At 48.4% G+C, this 17,026-nt stretch overlaps 1 protein-coding gene across 3 annotated transcripts in view; it reads left to right on the forward strand.

The window, feature by feature from the left end:
* The window catches only part of PREX1 (phosphatidylinositol-3,4,5-trisphosphate dependent Rac exchange factor 1), a 192,513-nt gene that overhangs the window by 116,802 nt on the left and 58,685 nt on the right, over nt 1–17,026 (forward strand). For all 3 annotated transcript variants that reach the window (XM_059896182.1, XM_059896185.1, XM_059896184.1), the window contains exons 7-10: nt 6,554–6,687; nt 12,460–12,578; nt 14,106–14,255; nt 16,457–16,604. In XM_059896182.1, coding sequence (XP_059752165.1) covers nt 6,554–6,687; nt 12,460–12,578; nt 14,106–14,255; nt 16,457–16,604 — 551 coding nt within the window. The remainder of the gene's footprint in view (nt 1–6,553; nt 6,688–12,459; nt 12,579–14,105; nt 14,256–16,456; nt 16,605–17,026) is intronic.

Below are 17,026 nucleotides of genomic sequence, written 5' to 3' on the forward strand. Positions count from 1 at the left end.
GGTATGGCTGCAGGGGGGAGGGGCCTGTGTTCTGGAGGAGGTGGGTGTTGTGGGTTAGTGTTTGTCATGTACCCACTCTCCTCTGCCTGGCCTTCCTGCCCGGCTGAGGCTGGAGAACAAATAGTTGCATTTCTCAGACTCCTTTGTAGCTCAGGTTCGGGATATGATTGGCCAAGATCAGATCCAGCTGCTCGAGATTTGGAAAGCAGGAGTGGGACGGAGGCTACCTTTGTGCTGTTTTTGCAGCGAAGCACAGCCGTGGTTGTGTTTGGCTTTCTGTGATAGCATTTGCAGAGGGCCCGGTTTCCAGCTTCTGAGTGTCAAGAGGAAGGGCATCCACTGTGTTGTTGTTGGTGTGTATCTAGCAGGATGGGGTGGCTTTGTAGCTGATAGTCAAGGCAACAGCTTCTGAGGGCCTGGAAGCAGCTTGGGCAGCGTTTCCCTAGAATATCAGCTCGGGCAGGTGGTGGTCTGATTCTCCTTTTCCCCAGTTGGAGCAGAGGCAGTGGCTCCCCTGGAGGGCCAGTTCTACAGTGTTCTTGGTTTTCTGGCAGCTGTGATTCTAGGCTCTTCTAACCCCTCCAAGGATTGGATAAGGCCCCCATTTCTTTCTGCTTAAAATGCATAGCTTGGTTTCTGTTCCTGCACCTGAAAATTGTGTCAGGATGTGTCCTCTAAGGAATCACATTTCACCTTCATGATGTCAGAGCTCTGATTTGGTTTCTTGTGATCCTCTCAGCCTTCCCCTCTATGGTTCCATGATGGCAGCAGCTCCAGGCATCATGTGTTCCAAAGCAGGAGGAGACAGGGGCTCAGCCAGGGCAGTGAGGGGGAGCTCTCCTCCCTAGTGGAGGAAAACCTTTCCCAGAAGCCCCTTTCCAACTCATGGGCCAGAAGTGCGTCACTTGGCCACTCTCAGCAAATATGCTAACCTAAAGAGCACATAGAGTGGACACATTTAAACATCTGCCTGTTTGGGCTTTGAGCTTCCTGGCAGCCAAGGTAAAAAGAGCAGGACACCTAAGTTACTTAACGTTCATTGTCAAAAAAGGAACAAGCTGAGCAATTCTTCTGGGTGACAGAGAGTTTCCTGGCATCCAGCTAGAAGGGAAATTTCTCACGTGAGCCCCTGTGAAGAGAGTATTAAGCAAGCAATTTGGCAACCAGAGCAGAAGTGATTTCCAGATGCCTCCTGGTAAGGGCCTAGGGAAATAGGAACTAAGGGTCTTTGGGGCCCTTGTTGACCTTGAAATATCTGCAATTTGAGAGTGGCCCTTATTTTGATCTCTGTCGCTGGGTACAGTAGGAAATAAAGTGACCTAGAATAAGAATTGCTGGCAATTTATTGAGCACCTATTACACATTTTCAACACTAGAAGACAGGGCAGTTGTTATCCCTATTTTACAGATGAGAAAACTGAGGTGCAGGGTCTTGGCTTTGGGGCCCAGCCTTTTTTTTTTTTTTTAGTTTATTTAATTAATTAATTTATTTTTGGCTGCATTGGGTCTTCGTTGCTGCACGTGGGCTTTCTCTAGTTGCGGCAAGCAGGGGCTACTCTTTGTTGCGGTGCACACGCTTCTCATTGCGGTGGCTTCTCTTGTTGTGGAGCACGGGCTCTAGGCACGTGGGCTTCAGTAGTTGTGGCACATGGGCTCAATAGTTGTGGCTTGCGGGCTCTAGAGCACAGGCTCAGTAGTTGTGGCACACAGGCTTAGTTGCTCTGCGGCATGTGAGATCTTCCCGGACCAGGGCTCAAACCTGTGTCCCCTGCATTGGTAGGCGGATTCTTAACCACTGCGCCACCAGGGAAGCCCCCAGCCTTTTAACTTACAGATTATCCTGCCTTACGCAAGTTTGTCCTACTCTCCTGGCCTCATTTTCCCCTACTTGTCTAATTTCAGAAATACCATCTCTGAAGTTATCTCCTGGCGTCATTGTGAGGGTCAAGCGAAGGGTAGAACACGAATGTTCTTTGGAAAATGTGAAATGGTTTTCTGAATAGTAGAAAGGTTTTTAAGTTTAATCCTCAAGGTGGCTTGGGAAAATAATACGTTCTAGCTAGAAAAAATAATGTTTAACAGTGAAGCTGCTTGTAATAGCTTCATGCCCTCAGTAGTTAGAACCTTAGGGGACAGTATGACTTACAGGTGTAGTTCACAGTGAATGATGGTGGTTGCAAATCCTGATTTCTGATTCTCTCCTTGATCCTTTCTAATCTATTTGTTTGACCTCTTGCCAATCTGATTAGAGGGCTGTCATGTCTCTTGGAATATGGCTGACAAGGGACTTATTTCTGGAGGAGGGGGAGTCTTTCCTTCTTGGCCACTTTCTTGCTATGCGCTTGGGCTTGCATCATTAGTTTGATCTCCAATCTCTGGGGGTTTTTTGTTTTTGTTTTTTGGCCTGATCCTCTGTAAGCCAGTTGTCCTTTTTAGTTGTGGGACTGGTTTAGTTAAAACCGGATAAGTTAATCCATAAATCCATTTTACTGAGCACAAGTAAATGGGAGTATGTCGCAATACTGTGGATGTGAGTGTATGAGCCCACCCCGTCTGCTTGATGGGGTACCTTTGCCTCAGTTTCCTCATCTGTACAGTCTGGCTAATGGCAGGATGCCCCACGGGTCACTTGAGGATTCAGGGAGTGGATACATGCAAAGCGCTCAGAACGGTGCTTTCTTTATTAGATCAGAGTAAACGCTCAATAAACGTCAGGAGGAGCCGTAGCAGCAAAGCAGGATTTCTTTCTTCATTTTTTTTAGATGAGAAAACATCATGCAACTTTGCCTAGGGCTCATACCAGTGTGGGCTGACCCTCCTGCAGAGGGACACTCCGGACGTGGGCCCCGCAGACTTTCGTGAGAAGCTCACGGTCATAAAAAGAAGTGCATGTTCTTAATAAGAAAGAAATAGAACACACCACTCTTGCTGGCTCTGGAAGCCCTGCTTTAAGAGACCATCAACTGCACTCACCCACGAGGGACAGAAGGAAATAGGGGTGAGGAAACATAAGACCATTAAAAAGAAGGACCATAAATAGAAGTTCTTGTATGTTCTTCCCACCCTCCCTGGGATGCCTTGTGCTCTCACCCCTTCGAAGACCCCTGCTCTAGACCAACAACTGCATAAGAAAACCTTCAGGTTACCTTCTAGGAGGCAGCACAGGGTAGTAGAGGTGAGTGGATAGGATGGTGGGACCACCTGTCTGGGTTCAGGTCCCAGCTCACTCACTGACCAACTCTATGACCTTGAACAAGTCCCTTCACTGCTCTGTGCCTCAGCTTCCTCATCTGTAAAATGAGAGTTGTAAGGATTAACAGAGTTTTGTAAGATCCTTAGAACGGGAGTTGGTGGGTGGAAAGCCCTCTGCCTGTGTTAGCTTTTGTCATCTTCTCTGGATGTCACCACTTCAGTTCTGCACTGTCTGAAGGAGGACTCCAGCCCTGACTGGTGGACGCCTTGGTGCTCAGCCTCTTCCCTGTGTATCTGATCCTTAGCACCACCCCTGACCTGGGTTCAAGGATTCCGGGGAAACCGAGTGTCAGCCGGGCTTCGTAGCAGGCCTGGGGTGGAAGGGGCCTCCCCCTGTAGTGTCCTTGGCATTTCAGATGCAGTTTGCTGGGTGGTCCTTGGCCAAGGCCAGGGAGGCAGCTTCCCAGGCTGGGTGTGCTTCTTCTCTGCTGTCCCCTGACATTGGTCTAGGTCTGTGTGACCTCCAGGCTCTTGGGCCCTACAGCTGGGCCAGGTACTAGGTTCATATACAGTAAGTCTCCTACATACGAACGAGTTCCGTTCCAAGAGTGCATTTGTAAGTCCAGTTTGTTCATGAGTCCAACAAAGCCTAGGTACCCAACTTTTTTTTTTTTTTTTAAATTTATTTAATTTATTTATTTTTGGCTGTGTTGGGTCTTCATTGCTGCGCGTGGGCTTTCTCTAGTTGAGGCGAGCAGGGGCTGCTCTTCACTGCAGTGCACGGGCTTCTCATTGCGGTGGCTTCTCTTGTTGCGGAGCACGGGCTCTAGAGCGCAGGCTCAGTAGTTGTGGCACGTGGGCTCAGCAGTTGCGGCTCACGGGCTCTAGAGCGCAGGCTCAGTAGTTGTGGCGCACGGGCTTAGTTGCTCCGCGGCATGTGGGATCTTCCCGGACCAGGGCTCGAACCCGTGTCCCCTGCATTGGCAGGCAGATTCCTAACCACTGCGCCACCAGGGAAGCCCGGTACCCAACTTTTACAGATAACGCCAGACACGAAAACTAAGTTACGTGATTGGACATGCAAACACATGTTCGCATCTTTGAAAGTTCGCAACTTGAAGGTTCGTATGTAGGAGACTTACTGTACAAGCAGCCAAAATCTCCCTTTGGAGCCTGGAAGGGCTGGTGGGTGGACATGAGTGAGGTGGAGGAGACAGGAAGCATGTGTCTCGAAGGAACTGTCGAGCTGCTCTGTGCTCTGAGTGGCCCGTGGGCCACTGACGGACTCTCATCAGCCAGGGAGTCACACTCTCCCTGTTTGCAAGGACGCTGGGGCTCCAAGGGGCTCTTCATCCCCTAGCCCCAGGGCAGCAGGGGCGCTACCTCGCTGGGTCGCTGTGCTGCGGGCATCACATACCTGCCTGTGGCACGCGAGCGTCCAGGCTGTGATTTCTGTTAACGGGTGTGTGCTTCTGTCCTGGGCTGCACAGCTCTTGATTGCAAAGAAGCTGGTTTCCCAGGACCCCGAGTGGGCCCCAGAGGGGGTCTCTGGCACCATTGACCAAATGGATTTGCTGCTTCTAGCCGGCCCGTGGGCACAGAGCAAACCAGCTCTGACAGCAGTTGGGGAGACTGTAGTGGGCAGTTAGAAAACAGCCTGATTTCTGAGTTGCCAAAACCAGTTTCCCATACTGGGTATCAGAAATAATTGAGTTAGCAGATCTTTCTGGGGTATGAACTCCTTGTCAGTTCTGGGCGTTGAGCATCTGGGGAAAGAGATTCTATGAAGAATTCTCCTTCTTTCCTCCCCAAGTTCATTTCCAGGCAGAGATAGCATCACGTCTCTTTGTTTCTCCCTTCACCATGATCTGCAGGTTGGTGAAATGAGTTTCCCCTAAAATGCCACTTTTGCATAATATCCCCTGGGCCTAAATGTCAGGGGCACCCCCTTGCCCACCTATTGATGGGGCCTCCAACCTTATCTTGATGTATTTAAAAGTACATCAAGTATTTAAAGTTGGCGGCTGTAAGAAAGAGAGACTTCAGTGGCTTAAATGAGATAAAAGTTTATTACTCAGTAGTGATGCAGGCTTGGGGTGGGTCACCTCTGCTCCATTTGGGCCCTGGTCCCTTCCAACGCCTTCCTCCGTCCTTTGCTACTGTGTATTCCACTACCGTGGCCATCTTCCAGCCTATGGCAAGAGGAGGGAAGAGAGGAAAGGGAGGGAGGCAGTTTTCTCAAGGAAATGATGTAGAAGTGGGGCATACTGGCCATAATGTAGTCACATGACCATGCCTGGCGCAAGGGATGCTGGGAAGTGGAGACTGTGGTTGGGCAGCCATGTGCCAGCTGAAACTCCATTCCTGTGACGGAAGAGGAGCACGGATTTGGGGACCCTCCAGGGGCTTCCTTAGCCGGCATTCTGTGCCCTCCAAGGTCTCTTTCCAGCTTCCTCTCTGTTAGCACTTTGGGCTCTCTTTGCCCCTGCCTTGGTGCCCCCAGAGTTCCAGATGGACCTGTGTGGTCCCTGGCTCTGAGGACTCCTCCCAGCAGGGACCTTGCCTATCCCTATCCTCAGCCTCTTTATCTTCGCCATCCTCCCAGGCCCACCTTGCTCCTCCGCGGTGCCTTTCCTGACCACATCGCCCTGAACCCCATGGAAGTTCAGTGAACGTCATGCACACCTAACATCTTGGTCATTTAGCATAGATGACCAGGTAGAATTTGGGAACTGTTCCCATCTATTCTCACATCCTGAGCTAGAGAGGGTGCTCTCAGAATCCTCTGCCCCTGGTGGAGCTCACATTGCCTTGGTCACCTGTTCTGCAAACATTTATTGAGCACATACTGTGTGCCAGAGAGTGCAGTAGGTGCTGGGAATACCGTGGCAAATGCTTGATAGATGCTTGATAACGCTTCCTGTCCTTATGGAAGTGGCATTCTTGTGGAGGAGATAAAGTAACAAGTCAAGACACAAATAAATAAGGAGGGGAGGAGAGAGGCAAAAACCCAACCAAACAAAAAACCAACAAAACCCATAACAAAACCAGATGTCAACTAGGGCCGTGTGAGCTGAGTGAGTCCTTTCACCTCCCTGAGCCCCAAGTCCCTGTTCTCTGAAATGGTCATCTCTGTATGCTCCTGCCAGCGTTGTTCTGGCACACTCACCAGAGGGAAGCCGTCGATCAGGTTGTGTTGGGTTTCTGTCGGCTCACAGATGTGCCTCCAGTGGTGCACTGAGATTTTGGGGGTGCGAGGGAGGCAGGTGCAGGTTCTGTCTGTGGGAAGGAAGGGGGGCATTCCCAAGGGAGCGCCTGGATTTGCCAGCTCATGCACCGCAACCCCCCATCGCTCTCCCAGGGCTCCAACCTCACGGACATCTGCACCCAGCTCCTCCTGCAAGGGACTTTGTTAAAAATCTCCGCGGGCAATATCCAGGAGAGAGCCTTCTTCCTCTTTGACAACCTCCTTGTCTATTGCAAGCGGAAATCCAGGTGAGTTGCTGGGGAGACTGGGACAGGGCTGCCCGGGTGGGCTGGGAGGCTGGGACAGGGCTGCCTGGGTGGGTCAGGAGGCTGGGATTGGGTTGAACTCTTGACATAGGCTTGTCACTTCCCTCTCTGGGCCTCCCTTTTCTCTTCCGAGTTGAGGGAGTTGTTCTAGATCAGCACTATCCAAGAACATCGGTTATTTAAAATTTTCTGGTAGTCACGTTAAAAAGAGCAAAAGAAATAGGTGGAATGAATTTAAATAACGTATTTCATTTACCCCAATATATCCCCAAATATTATTATTTCAACTTAATCAACTTACAAAATTTATTAAATAGGTATTTTGCATTCTTTTTAAAAATTTACACTAAAGCTTCAAAATCTGGTCTGTATGTTACACTTACAGCACATCTCAATTTGTACTAGGCACCTTTTAAGTGCTCAGTAGACACCTGTGGCTTGTGGCTGCCACAGTGGACAGTGTAGGTCGAGACGGTCATGGAAGTTTGGAGAGTCTTTGTGCCACCAGAATCCTGTGATTCTAAGATCCAAAGGTAGATGGTTTGAGGGGAGGGAAGTCCTCTCCTGTTAAGTTTTTTGAGGGAAAGATAGTATCTTTGTCATCTTTGTGTCTTTCACTGGAGCTTCTTAAACTTTGTAGAGTGAATGGATGGGTGGATGAGTGGTAGACTGGTGCGGATGTATGTATGGTTGGATGTGTGGGCAGATGGGAGGAGGGATAGATGGGTAGTTGCAGGTTTGGGAGATGAATGGGAGTGATTGTGGCTGTGTGTATGAACTGATTCGTGGATGGATGAACGAGTAGATGGATGAGTGAGCAGTCAGGTGGTTGGAGGTTTAGGAGATGGCTGGATGGAGGGGTAGATAGAAAGTTGGGGGAATCTGTGAATGTTTGGGTAGTTGGAGAAATGGAAATGAAGACATGATGAGCTGGCAGAGGTTGTATTTATTTATTTATTTAAATATTTATTTATTTATTTTTATTTGGTTGTGCCGGGTCTTAGTTATGGCTCGCGGGCTCCTTAGTTGTGGCATGCGGACTCTTAGTTGTGGGATCTAGTTCCCTGACCAGGGATTGAACCCAGGCCCCCTGCACTGGGAGCGCAGAGTCTTAACCACTGCACTACCGTGGAAGTCCCTAGGAGAGGTGTATTTAAATGAAAGGTGTGTTGGAGCCTTTATGTATGGTTTGCTGAGTGAATGGGTAGATGGATGGATGGTTGGATGGTCATAAAATTGGGAGGCTGAGTGGGTGGTGGAGGTTTGGAGATAAGTGGATGGATGATCAGTTGGATGGGTGTGTTGAAGGATGATTGGTTGATAGTTACCAGGGTGGTTGGACTCTGGTATGGGAGGTTGGTTGATAGGATGGTTGCGTTGATGGATAGGTGGATGAATGATTGGAGCGAGGGAAAGTTGGGAGACGGAGGGGTAGGGGCACGAGTGGATGGTTGGATGCATGAGTGGGTGGGTAGATTGGTGGACCAAGAGAATTCTTGCCTTTCAGTTTTCTCGCTGAGGAGGTAGAGGACAACTGACCAGTGCAGCCCTTTTTGAATTAAGCTTCCTGTTATTTTGTTTTAGGGATGAAATGGTGACTTTCCAGAGGCTTCTTTACTTTTTTATCTAGCAAAAGTTAGGGCTGAGGGGAGGTCCAGATCCTGGGTCCTACTGTCAGCATCACCTCCAACTTCCATTGTGGCTCTGGGCTTGTCACTTATTGTCTGTCTGAGCCTCGTTTTCCTTGTCTGATTCTGCTGGCCTCCTAAGGTGGTGGTGAGGAACCTTTCTACAGGATGAATGATGGGCTTTCCGTGTGAGTGTGGGGAAGCTTCTCATTGTCTTCCTCCTCCAGCCTGACCTCTCTGAGCCTCAGTTTTCTCATCTGTAAAATGGGGTTGATAAACCCCTTCTTACAGTAGCGTTTGCTTAAGAGCCAAGCTCCTTACTGTTGAATCCCTGTTGAGCCATTTCTCTAGCTCTGTGACTTTGCCTCTCTTTGCTTCAGTTTCCTCATCTGTAAACCAGGATGAATTATCATGTATCTTGTACCATGTACAAGGGCAAACATGTTAAGTGTGCCTGGCACATAGTAAATGCCCAGAATAAGGAGTAGCTGCTATTACTGTTAACTTACCTCCACACGTGATGTATTCCTAATTCGGTGCGATCCCACGGGTGCAGCACCTGGCACATAGTAGGTGCTTTAGCCACAGGCCCCTCCCCTTCCCCCCTTTCCTCCCTGTTCTGGGACTTGGCCCTTCTGGTCAGAGACCTCCATCTCCCTCTTTCACCATCTCTGAGTGGCTGGGTCAGTGTGTCTCTTTCTCATTTGATATTTTATTCCCGTTAGTCTGTCTGCATCTGTCTCATGTCCTCCTATCCCCCCATCAATGCCCCCCCTTCTCCTTCCTCCTTGCTTCCTGCCTGTTCTCACTGGAGCCATCCTGAGAGTCCTTCGGCAATACCAAGGCCACTGCCAGCGTCCACCCCTAGTCCTTCCCCACCACCCGCTGTGGGCTGTCTGAAGCAGGCACTTTTCCCAGGACACTGGGGTTTAGAAAGCAGAATGTCCCTTCAGGCCTCTGTGACCTCCCAGCCTGGGCCACTTTTGCTCAGCCTTCAGCCACCCTAGCGTGGGCCCTTCCTCCGTTGGAGCAGCAGCAGCTGATGCCGATCGTACTGGACACCCAGTGGGTCGTCTAGGGCGCACGCACTCTTGTAAGGCCGTTTCCTGCCTCAGGCCTGCAAACGAGCTGGGCTGGCTGGAAGGAGAGGGCACATCTGTCGCCTGGGAGAACCTGGCAGGCGGCCTCCGTCCCTGCTCTGGGTGAGGAGCCAGAGGGCTGGGCTCTGAGAGGTGTCAGAGGGATTGGGCAATGGTGGATGGAACTCCCAGCCTGGCTCTGATGTAGTCACAGGAAACGCCTGACGCTGGTAGGTGTCTGTCTACGGTCGTGTCTTTGCCTGGGTCATGCCAGGCACTGCCTGTCCAGGTTGTGGGTCAGGGGAGGTCTCTGACTCAGAGTGCTTCTGGTCTGATTCAAAAGCAGAGGCTCCTTGGATGTCAGAAGTGGAAGGGAGAGTTTTAAAAACGCACCTCCCCGTTCTTCAGAAGGCAAAACTGAGACACAGAAGAGCTAAGTCTCATGTATCTCGACTGCTTGTTTAACATCTTAGAGGCGTCAGCAGCGTGTAGTGGTTAAAGACTCAGAGACGCTGCTGCTTGCAAGCTGTGTGACCTTGGGCAAGTTATGTCAGCTCTTTGTGCCTCTGTTTTCCTGTCTGGTTAATGGGGATGAAAGCAGTCTCCATCTCATGAGGTGGTTTTTATAGATTAAGATAAAACATGTAACATGGTTAGAATGATGCCTGGCACATGGTATGTAAGGTAGAAGAAATCTAAATCTGTATCTTCCCTTGGGTGTGTCACAGACAGCTTACACTTAACTTGGGTCTAAAACAAGGCTCTTCATTTTCATTGTAACTCCTGCTCCAAACCTTTTCCTCGAGTCGTCGTCATTCCCAGTAAATGGCACCATCATTTACCTAGGATCTCAGGCCAGAATCTTAGTTGTCCTTGATTCTGACCTGCCTCACCCCCCATCACCAGCAAGTGCTTTGCATTCTCTCATCAAACGTTGGTCAGAACTTCAATGTAATTATGATAAAAATTCCAGGAGGGAGGTTGTGTGTATATGTACGTAAATCATTTTAAAATTTACATGGAAACAGAAAGAGACAAAAATAGCTAAGACAGTTTTGAAGAAGGACAAAGCTGGAGGACTTTTATTACTGATACCACGGCTTACTATATAGCTATAGTAATTAAGACAACGTAGTATTGGTGTAAAAACAGAGAAAAAGATTAATGGAATGGAGTAGTGAGTCCAGAAGCAGACATACATGTAAGCGGTCATTTGAATTTCAACAGAAGCACCAATGAGGTTCAATAAATGGTGCTTGGTCAGTTTGATATCCAGTGGGAAAAATGAGTCTTGACCCCTTACTTCACACAGTATACAAAAGTCTTCCTCAGATGGATTATTGATTTAACTGTGAAAGGTAAAACAATAAAGCTTCCAGAAGAAGGCATAGGAAGCTATCTTCATGATCTGGGGGTAAGCAAAGATTTCTTAAATTGGACAGAAAGTATAATTATAAAGGAAAAATAGATTTATCAGACTACCTTAAAATTAAGAACTTCTGTTCATCAAAAGACACCAAGATGAGAGTAAAAAGGCAAGACACAGAGGAGAAGATCTTTGCAATCCACTTTGCAAAGGACTCATATCCAAAATATATAGGCAATTTTGGCCCTCTGCCTATTTTTATAAATAAAGTTTTATTGGCACACAGCCATGCCCATTCATTTTTGTGTTGTCTGTGGATGCTCTCATGCCTCAAGGGCTGAGTTAAGTAGCTGTAACAGAGACCATATGGCCCACACAATTGAAAATGTTTACTCTCTGGCCCTTTTTCAGATGACATTTGCCGAGCCCTGCTATAAATCATTAAGAAAAAGACAGACAACCCAACAGAAAAATGGTCAAGGGACAGTCATTTCACAGGTGGAAGACACCAGATGGCCAATAAACATGAAAAAGTGCTCAGCCTCATTACTCATCAGGGAAATACAGATGAAATCTTTATTAGAGACACTCCTCTCTGCCGCCAGAATGGCCAAAATGAGAAATTCAATACCAGTTATAGAGGATGTGGAGCAACTGGAATGTCCCTATGCTGCTAGGGGTGGGAGAATTGATACGGCTTGGCAGTATCTACCAAAGCCGATCGTATGCATTCCTTTTAACTGAGCAATTCAACTCCTAGGTAGATAACCCGAAGAAATGCACACATATGTTCTTCATAAGACATGTACCAGAACATTCACAGCAGCACCAAACTGGAAGCAACCCAAATGTCCATCACCATCACCTTGTGTGATTCCATGTATGTGAAGTTCCAAAACAGGCAGAGTGAATCCATGAGTTTAGACGTCAGGCTAGTGGTTACCCTTGCAGGGGGTAGTGACCAGAAGGGGGCGTGATGGAGGGCTTTTGGGGTACCTTCTGCCCTCCTGTATTGGAAGGTATATTCTCAGAGACTTTGTTTTGTTCCCTGCTGCAGCCCTAGCACCTAGAATAGTGCTTGGTGCCCAGTACGAATTTTCTTGAGTGCCTGTTGAATGCATGGGTGAGTGACTCCCCTGGTCCCAACTTGGTATCCTTCCCATACGAAGCACTGGTCAGATTGTTTGTTGAGTGACAAAGTGGGTGGGCAAGAGAATTCACCTGAATGAATGAATGAATGGTGGGTAGGTAGATGTAAGTGGATGGATGGATGGACTTCCTACTCCAAGTTCCTTTCCATTCTGGTTTTATTTCAGGAAGTTCCTGTTTGTTAGACACCCTGAGAGTCTCTACCCATTTTCTAGCCTAGAAGAGTGGGTTTCTTTTGCTTCTTGTTGGTTTCACATCCACATCTCCTGTTGGCTCAGAAGTAGCTCTGGGAGGTCAGCAAGGCTATTAGCCCATTTTCCAGATGAGGAAGCTGTGGCTGAGAGTGGAAAAGTGACTTGCTCAAGTCACCCAACCACCAGCCAAAATGCCATACTTCTGACCTGGTTCCCACACTTCTCGTGTCCCCGGGCGCCCTTCTGTGTTACTGCCTTGCTTCCCTTTGCTCTATTGAAGACGGTTGAGCCCCAAGGAGAGGAGGCATAGGGGACATTGACTTCCCACTGTCTTTCAGGGTCACTGGGAGCAAGAAATCCACCAAGAGGACCAAATCCATCAACGGCTCCCTGTATATCTTCCGGGGTCGAATCAACACTGAAGTCATGGAAGTGGAGAATGTGGAGGATGGGACAGGTAGGTCCCCACCCATGCCCTGCCTGAGCCCAGCCCCCCTGCACCACAGCACAGTCTCTGCTGCGGTTCACCAGTTTTTTCCTTTGATCGGGAAAGATAACCTGTCCACAGAAAAGTGCCTAAAACATATGCACATAAAGCAAACCCCTGGGTGGTCACCATTCAGGTTAAGAAATAAACTGCTGCCTGCACCCGAGAAACCCCCTCACACGCCCCTCCCTGGCCACAGTGCCTCCTTCCCCCCAGAAGTAACCACTCTCTGAATTTTGTGGTGATTATTTTCTTGCTTTTTAAACATATTTTTACCTCCTAAATATGCATTGCTAAACATTTTAATTAAAATTTCTGTTTTTGAACCTTATTTAAATGGTTATATGATTACAAATACATATAAAATTGTATATATGTATTTACTATTATTATTGCTTCTCACTGTGTTTCTCTGGGTAGCACTGTCCCAGAATGTAGATTCTTTTTTTTTTTTTAAATTGAGGTTTAGTTGATTTACAACATTCTATTAGTTTCAGGTGTACAACATAGTGATTCAATATTTGTATAGATTGTACTACATTTAGTTACTACAAAATAGTGGCTATATTCCCCTGTGCTGTACAATATATCTGTGTTGCTTATCTATTTTATACGTAGTAGTTTGTATCTCTTAATCCCATACCCCTATCTTGTCCCTTCCCCCTTCCCCCTCCCCACTGGTAACCACTAGTTTGTTCTCTATATTATATAAATGGTCATAAAATACACTGTATATTCTTCCGCATCTTGCTTCTTTCACTCAACCCCATGGTGGTGAGAGTCATCCGCTTTTCTGCATGTAGCTCTCTGTAGCTTGTCGGTTTCCGTTGCTGTGTAGTTTTCTCTTGCACAGATAGTCCCCAGTTTACCCATTCCTTTTGTGAGGGACGTTTGGGTTGTTTCTGTTGTTCACCATTATAAACAGTGATCCTGTGAGTATTCTTGTGTGTACACCTCTTGGTGTATTTGTCCTTGAGCTTGTCTAGGACAGGGGTCTGAATTGGTTTTGAGACACAGACCCCTTTGGCAGTCTCATGAAACCTGTGGACCCCTCCTCAGATTCAGGGTATCGCTGGCTGCAACATTCCTGGATAATGTCAGTCTGTTTTCAGAGAGGTTTGCCAGTTCCCATCCCAGCCAACAGTTTGTAAGGGCCCGTGACTTGGCATCATCAGGCTTACACTAGGGTTTTATGTAGCCCAAGTGCCAGAATGAGATGGGCAAGGAGGCATCAGGTGTCTCCCTTTGCAACTGAGGGGTTGGGAGGTTCTTTGCTTGAGGTCTTCGTTGCCCACCAGAGAATAGATAGGAGAGGGAGCATCTGGAGGATAGTTAAGTTCAACTCCCAAATCCCGATCCCATCGATGCCTCTGCCGCCCTGTCTTTCTGGAGCAGGAGGGGCTGGTCCTGTGACCTCACTCGTAAGCATGTAATGATGAATGTTGGGTTGTATGGCTGAGCTCTTGCTGACCCCGCTTTGCCTCCTTCCCTTGCCAGCGGATTATCACAGCAATGGCTACACCGTCACCAATGGCTGGAAGATCCACAACACGGCCAAGAACAAGTGGTTTGTCTGCATGGCCAAGACAGCGGAGGAGAAGCAGAAGTGGCTGGATGCCATTATCCGTGAGCGGGAGCAGCGCGAGAGTGAGTGGCTGGGGGCTTTCCCAGATCCCCGGACCGTATATGGCTTCCTGCAGTCTGGTCCCTTCTGTAGAGTGAGCTGTGTCTCGGGGAGGGGTGTAGGATCCTTTCCAGAAAGGTCAGAGCTTCAGAAAGCAGGTCTTTGAAGGGGCAGGGAGCTCTGGGACTGTTACAACTTGGTGGGATCTCAGCTCATCTGGTTTAGCCCACCAGACAGATGGGGAAACTGAGGCCCCATGGAAGGGAATTGCCCAAGGTCATGCCAATGTAGTTGATCGTCCTGAGATTCTTTGCTTCCTTCACCCTTGAGGGTTAGTAGTCAAGATGCTCCCTACGTGCCTCTGTCACCTTCACGGTTCTGTTCCCTTCACCTGGGGTTCTTTTTGTTTGACATTCACCAAGTCTTTGGGAGGAGGGTCCGTGGGGGCTGCCCCTGACTGTCGTCATGAATGCTTGGGCCCAGGCACTTCTGAGGCCCCTGGCGTTAGGAAGTGCAGAGCTGGGTGATAGTTGGGTGCAGTTTGGGGGTGGGAAACTCTGAATTGCTGTACAGAGACCACCGTGCTTGGAAGGGGAGGCCATGGTGTGTTTGGGGGTGAGTTGCTTCAGCTTTCCAGACCTCAGTGATGTGGCCTGATAAATGGGGATAAAGCTCCTGCTGCAGAGGGTTGTAATGCTGCTAAATGAGGTTTGGATTTGATTATAAATACTTGCAGATTTGACTCATGATCCTAAAAATGGTACGTACCTCCCAGCTTTACAGAGGAGAAAACAGAGGCCCAGTTTCCTCCATATCTATATTCTGTTCTCTTGAAATCACTACTTGGATGTGTCGTGGACATCTCACACTTACCATGTCTAATCAGAATTCTTAATTTCCACCCTGTCTTCTGCCCCAAACCCACTCATTCCCTTGACTTCCCCATCTCAGTAAGTGGCTCCTTCAGTCATCCAGGAGCTCAGATTGAAACTGTTGGTGTCACCCTGATGTCTGCCAACTCCCCAAACTCGGTAGATCAAGTCCCTTTAATTCTGCCTTCCACTTACATGCCAAGTCCATCCACTTCTGTCCTCTCCCTGCTTCCACCCAAGTACAAGTCACCATCATCTCTCAGGAATGAGTATGGGCCCAGCATGGCCAGGTCCATTGATTTTTTTTTTTTTTTTTTTTTTTTTTTTTTTTGAGAAGTTAGACATCAGGATTTTTAGGTGACATGTCTTGATTTTTAATATTGCATCAAAATTTATTAAAATGCCATTAGGCCAGGTAAACAACTGAACTTAGCCCCTGCTGGGGCAGGTTTATGACTTCTGACACTGATCAGGGCTGGGTGTGGGGTCAGGACTGGGGGTGGGGATCAGGGGTGTGGCCTCACCTGGGTGGGGCTGATCAGTATCTTTGTGGTCAGAATGGATGGCTGTGGTCAGTGCTGGACATATGTGATCATGAGTGGAGTGTGGCCTGAGTAGGCCTTGGTTGTTAGAATCGGTGTATCGCCCAAACCCTGAGCTCAGGGCTGAGTTTCCAGGGGTGGTACATGCTGTGGTCAAGAGCACATGTCTGGAGCCAAGCTTGAGGGTCTAAATCCTGGTTCCACTACTTCTAGATGGGCAACCTTGGACAGGAACTTAATTTCTCTGGACCTCAGTTTCTTCATCTGTGAAATGGGGATAATGGAACTTGCCTTGTAGGTTTCCTGTGAGGATTAAGTGGCATAGGGTAGGCACTATAAAAGCATTTGCTATTATTATTTGTCATTGCTCTTATTGTCAGGATTGGATGGGGTCCAGGTAGAAAATATGGGGCAGTGATTGGGATCATAGTTCTGTGTGAATTGTCTAGAGAAACCGGGAAATTTCCATCCCTGGCCTGGAAGGAAGGTCTCAATAGGTTTTCTCATAACCTCAGAATTTGGAAACCCATCCTCAGATTGAAGGGTCGACTGCTTATTACCCTGGGACTTAGCCTCTCTGGACCTCAACTTTGCAATCTGTGAAATGGGGGACTTACCCACCCTCCTCTACAAGGTCTTGTGTGGGGTCACTGGCAGGTGCCTAGAACAGTGTCTGACATGCAGGGAGTGCTCTATGGGTGACCACTGGCTGTGGCGGTAGTTGGGGGCAGCTGGGGGAAAGGCTTTCAGGAACCACATGCCCGCCTGCTCTGCTCCCCAGCGCTGGTGCTGACCGTGTCCCCTCCGTAGGCCTGAAGCTGGGCATGGAAAGGGATGCCTACGTCATGATCGCAGAGAAGGGGGAGAAGCTTTACCACATGATGATGAACAAGAAGGTGAACCTGATCAAGGACCGTCGAAGAAAGCTGAGCACCGTCCCCAAGTGCTTCCTTGGCAAGTGAGTGACCCCATCCTGGCTTCCGCTGTGTCCCTGGGTCTCGGCTGGAGGCTGGAGGTGGGCAGACCATCTGCACCCACGTGGCTTTTCTCAGCCCTGCCCCTTCTGCCATGAGCCCTCCTGGGAAGAGCCACTAAAGCATGTCAAATCCTTGTGGAACAGCCCTTGGAGATCAAGGATAGTGGGGTGCCCATGTCAGGGCTTTCAAATGTTTTGATCACAACTCACTGCAAAATGTAAGTTTTATATTGTGACCTGGTACACACATCCATGTAATATATGATTGAAGCCAAAGTTTCACAACATTTACTGTGCTTGTTACACTCTGAAAATATCTGTGTCTATTCTGTTCTATTCTATTCTACTCATTTCTTAATTCATTTCAAAAATAGTGTGAGTGAAACCCATGAAATTGATTTCAC

The sequence above is a fragment of the Balaenoptera ricei genome, chromosome 15 (assembly GCF_028023285.1).
Source record: "Balaenoptera ricei isolate mBalRic1 chromosome 15, mBalRic1.hap2, whole genome shotgun sequence".
NCBI lineage: Eukaryota > Metazoa > Chordata > Mammalia > Artiodactyla > Balaenopteridae > Balaenoptera > Balaenoptera ricei.